This window comes from Dreissena polymorpha, chromosome 3 (genome assembly GCF_020536995.1).
Source record: "Dreissena polymorpha isolate Duluth1 chromosome 3, UMN_Dpol_1.0, whole genome shotgun sequence".
Taxonomy (NCBI): domain Eukaryota; kingdom Metazoa; phylum Mollusca; class Bivalvia; order Myida; family Dreissenidae; genus Dreissena; species Dreissena polymorpha.
Window position 1 is genome coordinate 121,543,689 of NC_068357.1, and position 10,631 is coordinate 121,554,319.

Genomic DNA, 10,631 nt, shown 5'->3' on the forward strand with positions numbered 1-10,631 from the left:
TGTGGGGACTTCATATTCCAAACACGCGGTTGCACTTAGCTGAAAAAATACTTATTTGTTTAAAATGATCATGAAATCTATAGAAAACTTTCACGAATGATCGGGCTCTCCACTTTATCCCATTAAAATGTTGAAATATTTTAAAAGACATCATTAAAAATGTTAATTGGGTCGCGATTTATTCTCCCAACACAAATCTTAAAAAGTCACGTGGTATAGGCACCGTGAAATAGTCTTTGGAATAAAATGAAAATTACTGATGACCTTATATGTTAATTTTGCAAACAAAATGAGGAACATTAAGAACATTTATGAAGTTATGTCAGTTATCTAAAGCAATTATTGATTAAATGTTACCAGAACAATCTTTTCCTTTCATTTACATGACGATTTTTCTTTTTTTATTTCGTTTATTTAGTTAAACGTTTACAAGTGTAAAATGAATAAATGCATCCCAAGCATAACAAGAGCAAAGATATACACTAAGTATGATATGATATGATAACTTGGGAAAAATATCAATTTAAACAAATAAGTTAGAATCCTTTGACAGTGAATGGGAACTGGTTAATGATATTGTCTCATAAACTTAGAATTCAAATTGGATGATTATTGTAGTTTTAAGCACTGTTTACAAAAGCTATTTAAAGCGTACCGTTACTCGAATAAAATGTAGGACCTATACGTTATATACTATAACTATTTGCTACTATTAGTGTTTCTCTTTGTCTTTTTCATCTGTTATTACAAGGTACACATTCTTTGTTGTCTGTTCACACTGGAAGATGTTTTTTTCTTTTTTTTTTTCCTTTTTATGTACCTTATATATTTTTTTCAACACACAACTTCATATAATTATAAAGTTCAAGACACTTCACTAACTTATATGCGTTGTTGTTGACTACTACTATATTTAACTTTAGATATGTGTTGGTTTTCTTTACATGCTTTCTTGTTCTTTCCGATTGCAAATCATTATTGTTAAAATTCATATTGTACATGTGTCGTCTCAAAAAATATTTATTGAAACGGGTAGACACCAGAACATTGTTAGAGATCAATGTAAATGTGTTTTATGCAACCTTAATGATACAGAGGATGAATATCACTTTGTTCTTACATGTCTTTACTATGCAAATGTAAGGAAAACATTAATTCCAAAGTTTTATAAATTTCGCCCATATATGTTTAAGTTTATCGAACTACTGAATAGTTCAAAGAGAATTTTTTAAAGAAAACTAGCCATGTTTTGTTTAAAAGGCTTTGAAATGCGAGAAAATGTCTTATATATGTGGTATACATTATATATCTTTCATAAAGCCAATAAGCTAAGAATAATGTAATACCTGTTGCAATCATTAAACAACGTTTTTACATTATGTGGTCACTAAGTATTTACCTCTTCAATGTGGCATTCTCCCTTAAACATGTTGTATTTCATTCCTTTTCTTAACGATCTTTCTTAGAAATGATGTATGTTTTGTATTTAATTGAAACGCATGCTGTTATTGTATATGTATGTTTATGACGATAAGCTGTATATATGCTTAAGTCAAAATAAACTATTCTGTTCTATGATCGTGCATGGGTCCACGTCTAGTATGGATTGGTTAATTAGGTGTATTTTACAGTTAATTATTATCACATCCACTTAAATTGACATATTTTTGAATATTGAATACTATCTTAGACTTACACGAAAAATCGTGCACTGAATTTCTTTGCTCACTATGTTAACTTGTGAAAACAAACCGGCAACACTTATGACTTTTATGTGCGGTAATATTGTTTATGTTAAATTATCAACGCCCATGATTGAAATAAGGAAAACGTGAAGACAAAATATGTTTCCCTTTAAAAAAAGTTTTTGCAGATTCTCATTTTCATGTTTATTTTATTAATAAAAATTATTGATGTTTAATTATCAACGCCCACGATTGAAATGAGGAAAACGTCACGAAATAATGTCAGCGTTTTTTACGCGCGCTTTTAAACATAAGAAATGATATCAATTACAATTATAAACACATCTTGTGTTTCCTTTATTAAAAAAGATATATGCAGATTCTCATTTTCATGTTTGTTTTTATTAATGAAAATTATGAGATAATGTGCAGATTATGAAAATCCAGAAGAACAAGTTAAAAAATGCTAGTATAGCTGATTATAACAAAAGCAAAAAACAAATACAACTTATTATTACCTCAAATATTGTCAATTGTTTAACGAAAATACAGCATTGAAACAAATTCACTTATCAACATAACAATAGTTCAATCAAAACATTACATAACAATGGTATTCCTCACGAGATAATCGACTGGGTCTAACAGTCCTCGTAGTCGTAATCGGAGTTGCCTACCAGATCACGGCCATTACACCTATTGACCCAGCCATACCTTAAAATATATTTTAAACAGAACAATACTAGAAGTTCAGTAGCAAATAATTAATGCGTGCCAATAAAAGTGCGGTAAGTGTCCGCATTCACAAACAATGCCTAAGACTTGAGATATAGGAAAATATCACTAATTGAAAAAGAGAGATAAAGCTCGCAAACATGAACATGGTTTTGAACTTTATTCATTAAAATATACATCTATATTACTAATGAAACATCGGAAACATTATCGTATACAATACAAGACAATAATTACAAACTGTAAGGCATTACAATATAACATAATGAGTAAAGCTGAGGTCACCGCCGTGTGCAGGAAAACGGAAAAAATAACGATGTATATGTAACTTTCAGAACGTCACGGTTTGAATAGCGGAATGAAAATCGGGTTAACGTGTGCAAGCTATTTATGTTAAAGGTTTAATAAATGACATAATAAATGAATCTTAATGAAGCAACTATTTTAGCGAAGTGGTTAGTCCATAAATTATCATTACTTTCAATAAGCTACTATTTTTGTTTTGACATGTTTAGTATTGTGACGGTAATTAAAGGAGAAGTATGATTACTTGACTTACCATGCCGAGTAGCCCCCATAACAGTTCTTGATTCTAACTGCGCAGTAAACGTCGTTGGAAATGTCACTGTCTTTGAACGCTGCAAAAAAAACAACACAGCAACGTATTGATAAAGTGCCTTATGTTCTCAATACTATGACGGCCTGAAACTTGTGTTTGAGCTCATTTGGATGTGGTCACCGACCCCGTTCCATTACTCTGACCAGAAATTACTGTAGAAAACAATGAAACGTCAGAAACTCTTATCAGGAGAGCAATTCTTGCTATTATACACTACTTTTACAATAAAAGACCATATAAACATACACCGATTAAAACTGGGATCACAGTCTTGGAACTGTTAATGCAGAAGTATGCCCCGTTTGTACTTTTGAAAGTCTGTTAACGTTAGGATTTAACAAATCAAAATATTTATGTTTACTACCGGTATAAAAAAGCATTTTCCACATGTGTTTCTGATCTAAATGAACATTCATTGACCAAGACATTTTAGCAACCGTGAAGTATGATTATGGCCCATTTTGTACCACCGAAAGTCACGTATAGGTTCGGGTGTAAATTGTATTTCAGGTTAAAGTTTGCATACATCAAGTTACATATCTCTGTAACTCCTACAGCTATACAATTTTAACTTCACACATGTTCTTCGGGATCTTCATGAAAGGTCACAGACCAAGGCCCATAACTCTTACCTGCTCTTTCGCAGAATTTGTGTACTTTTTGTAATTAGGAAGGTCAGGTAAACTTATGTTTCCAACATTTTATATCTCTTATCCCTTGTTGTAATGTAGACCTGGCATATGGTTGCTTGTGAGACCAATTTATAAAAGGTCATTGTTGTTAAAAATATTTTTAAAATGCGCTCAATAACTTAAGTTAGGATAAAGACATGAAATGCTGGAATGTTTTTGTATTTACGTGACAGACGGATCTAGCGAGGAATCGCAATTGGAGAGAATGAAGCGAAGGTCATTGTTTCTGAAAATGCAAAAAAATGTTTTTCGATCAATACCATGAATGGAATTGAGATTTCCGCTGGCGCTAATACTTTGCGTGCATAGGTTAGATTCAGAGAGTTCTTTCAAACCTAATTATAATTTCTAGTTTTCTACTTTGCGTACATCGGTTAGATGCAGATAGTTCTTTTAAACCTAATAATAATGTCTAGTTTCCTAGCATGGTTATATTTCTTGCTGTAATTCTGGAATTTTCTGCGTTATTTTTACGTATACTACTAGCTTGTCTTTGTGGGCCGTATATAAGATCAAGAGTAGAAAATATGCATTATACTATCAATGTGGAAATATGGTCAGGTGCGCTGTCATGGGACAGCTCTTGTTATTTAAGGCAAGTGATCTATTGCCAATACAAAACAGGACAAGACAACGAGCATTAAACACTTATGCGGAGGTTGCCACATTGGAATGTCAATACGAAGCTTGGGTCAGACTTATTTTAGTCCCTGAAAATAAACCGCTTAAACCATACGGGAAATATACAGGTAGACCAATCATGTTCACTCAACACGGGTTCGTTTCCTTGCGAAATATATTACAATTTTACTTTTTTTACCTAAAGTTCCTAATGACCAACGGAAGATTTAAAATCAAATCGAAATGACTGCATCTGTCTAAGATTTCAGGCGAGGTGGGGAAAATGGAGTTGATGGATATCCTTAATTCCCTCTTAACCCAGAATTAATCACAAAAAAGCACCTAAACCTAAACCGTATGACCTTGCAAGTTGAATTACAAAGGCAATAAACGAGATTAAATTCGATCTAATTTACTTAAATTATTATGTTTTATACATTCAAAATGGAAGAGAAGCAAATGCACCATTATGCCACCGCCTTTGAACAGTCAACGTCAAAATACTAGGACTTAAATGTATATTTAATTTAACTAAATTGTCCTATCCTTATGATTTTAACAAATGCATGTATGTTAAATGCTTTAAAATGATGTGAACTGTCGGTGAATTTACTAATTAATAGACGAACATCAAATAATGTACATACATGCGCAGGTATCACTGCAGCCCTTCTGTCTCAGCTTCTTGCAATTGGTCCCTGTGATGCCGTCCGGCTGGTCGCAAAAGTACTTGCTATTCAGCTGGAAGATGCCGTAGTCACTCCAGCGGTCACCTCCGTTGTCATTGACGGCATCGTAATGGAAGTTGCTTTCGTGCTTTACCAGACAAAGCCCTATGGTATCAAAACACTTAACCATTTTTATGTCAAGATATCTAATCCCTATGCATTAGATGTGCGTATTTCGACGTTTAAGAGATACTTCCGAATCTGCGGCTGCATAATTTGAGGACCTTTAGTGTGTCATAGCAATCCTGCCTAATTGACTGTTTGACTCACGAAAGTTTGTACCCATTGTTAATTATAGCTACAATTTTCCAGCTGCTTAATTTATATCAAAATAATACTGAAAGACATAATTGTTTCAATGGTATTGGGTGAAGCCGGTATACCCGGTAGAAACCCCGCTAGTCCAATATGTCCAATATGATGACCGCCAAGGAAATTCGATAGCGCCGGAAGCGAGGATTGACCAGGGGTCCCTAAGGTAAGAAGCGCATGTACCAACCACTGCGTTGACCGGACGTCACGCACCAACTGAAAGTGTGCGTATTTCGAAGAGTATAAGGTCATTTCGCGTCTAAAGCTTTATTAGGTACGGACCCAGAGTGGGCTCGTATACTACTTCTTAATTAACTTACAAGACTCGCGCAAAGTTACATGACTTTGAAATGAAACTGCAATTTCCATTTTTTTTTAGTTTTCGCACCTAAATATTTTTATGTTGGTGTGGTCTTCTGCTGTGGGACCCAATTACTCTGAAGAATCCCCACATGTCTTGTAAGGAGGCAACAAACCAAAGCGGGAGCAGGGATTGAAACCGGGTCGCCGAGGTGAGAAGCGCATGTACCAGCCACTACGCTAATGGATCAACCTTCCCAGGTTGCAGAATCACGTGACTTTAGGGTTCCACCTTTTTACTTTTACGGATTTAAACCACGGTAAGTGGTATTTTTTTCAAAAAACTTTTTTTGTAAAGTTTTCTTAAAAATTTCAACTAGTGCATAAAAGATAGATTTTTATGCTGCTTATGGCAATGTGAAATATATCAGAATTACTTTATTTAATAAACATGTGTTTTTGTTCAGAAATTCCATTTTTACTGCATTAATTGTACACGGTTATGTGTCACGCAACGTGAAATTTTGTCATCGATTTCAGACGTATTCAATGATTTATTCTTATAACTTAATATATCGACACAAACTGCAAGAACACCTGTCTTTTATGCACAATAGATTTTTGCAAATGTATTTCAATAACTTGAAATATTTGCAAAAATAAAGTTCTTAACGGCGTGATTACATTTTGTCTAGCCCGTGTGTAAACCCCTGAAACCCCGTAGATTCTGCACCCTGTACCAACGCCAAGTAATGTTTGTGTATTTCGAAGTTTATAAGGTCCTTTCACGCCTGAAGCTGCATTAGATGTGGACCCGGAGTGTGCCCCCAGCACTATTTTTAATGAACTAGACTCGCGAAAGTTGGGATACATTTTGAAATACTAGTATAGCGTACATTTCCAGCTTTTTATATTTATACTGAAAGATGGCCATGTTTGTTGTTGTCTTGTGCTTTTGGAAAAGCTGGAATACACGGAAAAACTCAACCTGTCCGGTATGATCACCACCGACACTGCACACGTACATGCGCCGGGAGCAAGGATTGAACCCGGATCCGGACAGACCTCAGTCTAAATTGTTTGTTTTTATTCTGGGCTAAATAGACTTATATACCTAGTTATATAATCATATCGGCTGCCATCAAACGTACCACGTGACCTTCCAATATTTTAGCGTGTTTCCGGAATATTCTGGAAGTATCCTTTATGAAAGATCGACATACATGTATACTTACAATTTCGCATGTCGCTATATGGAACGCCTTTGTCACGCAGAGCGTGGACGACGTCACAACGGTCCTTTTTAGCCGCCAATGTGCAACTGATGGCTGCCATGGCAATCAAAAGAATATAATCTGCCTCCATCGTGATCTCAAAAAGTCTGAAAAGGAATATCATTTTGAAAACGCAGTGTTAAATGAGCACGGAAATAAATTAATACATCTATCACGTGCATACAACTAAATAGATCAGTTTGCTGCAGTGTCAGGAAATCACATTTTTTTTGGTTGAGCTTATGATTCTGATATGAATTGTGACTCTAGCGATGTACTACAAGCGCAGGTGTTTTGTTGTAACTACCGTCTGTTGCATTATGTCCATTGCGAAACCCATTTTGTTAATTCGAAAGCAACGAGCTTCAGTTGAAATGCGAAGCCAGTACCTTGAAGCTGTGGCACATTTGAGAAACTCACCAACCCAGCATCACATTTGACCCCTTCCAAGTGACCATCCAGTACCGGATTTTTGTTTAAACAATGTAATGCATGAAAGAGCGCGAACACGTTTTTAACATGCGATTAGAGAAAGCGATTTTGGTTAATAAACGCAAGCTTGTCCCCCTGACATCCCGACTTGCGAGACTGTTTTAGGAATTTGGTCTGGGTATGGCATCTTCCAATTTTTCATGACATTATAAATCCACACCGTTTCGTATGTCAATCACTGTGAAAAAACAAAAATATATCGCAACAGCAAAGTCCATGCACAATGTCTTCAGCGACGCTACTTAGTTGTCTAATACTGTGTCTTGCTGATTCAGTTCTAGATATTACATGATCAATATCAGCTTGCATGTTATTAATTTCATCAACTACATAAACAATATTGCATTCAGGCATATTTAAAATCACTTACCTGTTATAGTTGTGGTATCCGTTATAGAACTGTACAGAATAAATTCTAGCATTCTTTTGTTGATATACTTTCATTGTGGAACTTCATTTGCATATTGCACGCGCTGTAATACCAGCGAATGAACACCAATGAATTCATAAGAGTCGTTCCGGGATGTTCCTTTTGCAAGAGTTTTCCTGGTTGGTTATTGAGATACTTCCCTTTGTAACGAAGAGAATTACTTCAAGGTCTTAAAATATCGCTAACTATGATTGCCTTTTGCACGATTATTCATTTTCAAACAAGCTCAATTATTGAAGCCAAATGTCAAAAATCATCGTGTTAAGAAATATCTGCACCCTTAATGTTCCGAATTACTTAGTATATATAATAACTATAAATATTTATTGACATTTAAGCTGCTAATCGTTTTTACAAAGTACCCATCATATGATTATTTGATTATTAAATTTCTTAAGCTCTTATCAAATTAAAATTCTGCTCACTCCGCCAATGCATGGTGTCTTCAAATAATCCTTGATATTTCTCACGTTAACAAAATGTTACCATTATAATTTTCCTGTCTGAATTTGAACGCATGTCAATAGTACACAGTCAAATACATCACCAAGTGTGTGAGTAGTTTAAGATACTTAATTCACCTAGAATGTTTGCTTAGTATGCTTTATTAATTCACAATTAACTTGACTAATTATTATTTATTTATTTCATTATTTATATTGTAATACATGGCCACTTTGTGATAATAACGTGGTAACGCAGCACGTAGGGACCAACTTTCTCAAAATATCGGCAGTATAAAGAAGAAAATCCCTTGAACAAGTCATACGAATGCCACCAATGAGCCCTCTTCGACTATAACTAGTGCAGACCCATTACATACGGGAAGGACAGGGCGCCAGAGGTCGGTCCGCTCCAATGATTTTCAGCAATGTATTGCCATTTGATTAAAAACAAGACATGTTCACGTGTTAACGATGTTTGCAATCTGTAAATCGATAATGATTAATTTACTGAATGCAGACAACAACGCATTAAGATACACTCTTTAAGTAACATATTTCCTTTATAAAAGATAATAAATAGAATAAATGTAAGTCCACCCAAACAAATAAACAAATATATGTAATATGAATTGAAGTGTGTATTTGCGTGGGTGTTTGACTAATTGCGTTAATATTTCATCACTAACATGTCTTGTTCTAATTGATTAATTATAAAAGCAAACACAATCACTTATCTTTTTTTTTAAATAAAAACGTTTACGGCGGCTTATTGCATTGAAATTATAGTTGGTGTACGTGACTTTTTGTGTACAAATGTATTACTTACATGATTTGCAGTAATTAATCATTACAGAGAGCGTGTTGTGTGCGGAGAAACACAATAGTTTGTCTAACAACAAAACGCGACTCGACTGTACGACTAGTTGCAAACTGTTTGTCATGTAACAGCTTATAAAATATCGTTTATTCTAATGAGTTTATTCTTGTGATGGAAATTAATAAGGGGATATTTCAATAATATGTATATGCAATGTTCGGATGAAGTTTGAGAATTTAATAATACATTTTTGGGAGATATTTGTCATTTACAAATAATTTAAGAGTACACATAAACCAAGCCCTGATTTAAGATTTATTTCAAGTAAGAACACAAATACGTTTACACCCAGGGTGGGGTATAATTGGGATCAATAAAGTGAAAAGTCATTTAGATAAAATAATCGAAGGACCATATACTTAACAATAAGTTCAGGGTCAGCATATAGATACGAGATTAAAAGTACCCACACATGGTCATCAAACAGCACAGATGAAAAGGGTCACCTATTTGCATAGGATACACAAGTTATGGTACTGACAAATATAACGGGATTACTCTATACCAATATAAATTGATTAGATTTTAGTATATTTGCCAAGCAAGTAAATACATGAATAAATTGTTCCTTCTAGAATATTCTGACGAATCAACCAATAAATAATAAGCGCACTAGCTAAAGACCAATCAAAATCTTAAAAGAAAAGATATGCAAATTAACTTAGAGACAAAATGTAGATGTTTAGTCAGAAAGATTAAATCTGCGGTTAGATTTGAAAAGAACTTGGAAAGTTGTCACGTCTTCTTGACGTGGTGGCCATGTTGGCTGCCGCGCTGTAAAATTGTATTTCGTGTACATTTAGCAAGCGTTGTGTTAAAAGAAATATTAGACAGAAATAAATCGCGATGAAATCAGAAATGAACTTTGGTTGTTACTGTGTGTTAGCAACGAGCAATACGTAATTACGTTACATGTTAAAACTGTTAAATATAGAATGTTCGCTTGAATAGTTTCTATTTAAAACGATCTGGATGTTAAAATCAAAAGAAATGACAACTTGCTTAAATGTCTTTAATGTCTTCATTTTTTGTTCCTTTGACAGTATTTCAATAGGATTAAGGTATATGTATATTTGATATGTATGGACGTGCTATTATTTCAATCGAAAATTATAAGTTAGTTGTTTCTACTAATAAATGAAAAACTAGCGTAAATGCTGAACTTGCTGGTTTAAATCGTGCCCATTACCTAGTGTTATCAATGCTATTGCACTTATCTTTAATGTTGTAAAATGATGTCATACCTTCAAAGGTGTGTCTGTCATTTATATTTCACTGTTTTGGTGTATCTTTGGCCGTTGACTTAAGGACCTGATTCATACGCAGTTCACACCGGCTCTTACACAGCTCATTATAGCAATTTATGTGAAAATTAATGGAAATATCATTTCACATAGAAAAAAGAAGTTGTGTGCGGAAG

At 34.2% G+C, this 10,631-nt stretch overlaps 1 protein-coding gene across 1 annotated transcript; it reads right to left on the minus strand.

Moving 5' to 3' along the window:
• Positions 1-2,092: 2,092 nt before the first annotated feature.
• LOC127875013 (lysozyme C-like) lies at positions 2,093-7,952 on the minus strand. The gene is made up of 5 exons (XM_052419746.1): positions 7,829-7,952; positions 6,928-7,073; positions 5,000-5,185; positions 2,980-3,058; positions 2,093-2,399 (listed from the first exon to the last, which is right to left on the minus strand). Exons 1-5 carry the CDS (start codon positions 7,900-7,902, stop codon positions 2,327-2,329), a joined length of 558 nt encoding a protein of 185 aa, XP_052275706.1. The 5' UTR covers positions 7,903-7,952; the 3' UTR covers positions 2,093-2,326.
• Between the last annotated feature and the right edge of the window lie 2,679 nt (positions 7,953-10,631).

What these genes read in the sequence shown, in the direction of transcription:
- LOC127875013 (XM_052419746.1), bottom strand. Translation starts at nt 7,902, where the DNA reads ATGAAAGTATATCAACAAAAGAATGCTAGAATTTATTCTGTACAGTTC. An exon ending in GGATACCACAACTATAACAG is followed by an intron (nt 7,074 to 7,828) that starts GTAAGTGATTTT and finishes ATTCCTTTTCAG; the next exon opens with ACTTTTTGAGATCACGATGG. An exon ending in CTGCAGTGATACCTGCGCAT is followed by an intron (nt 3,059 to 4,999) that starts GTATGTACATTA and finishes TTTTTTTTGCAG; the next exon opens with CGTTCAAAGACAGTGACATT.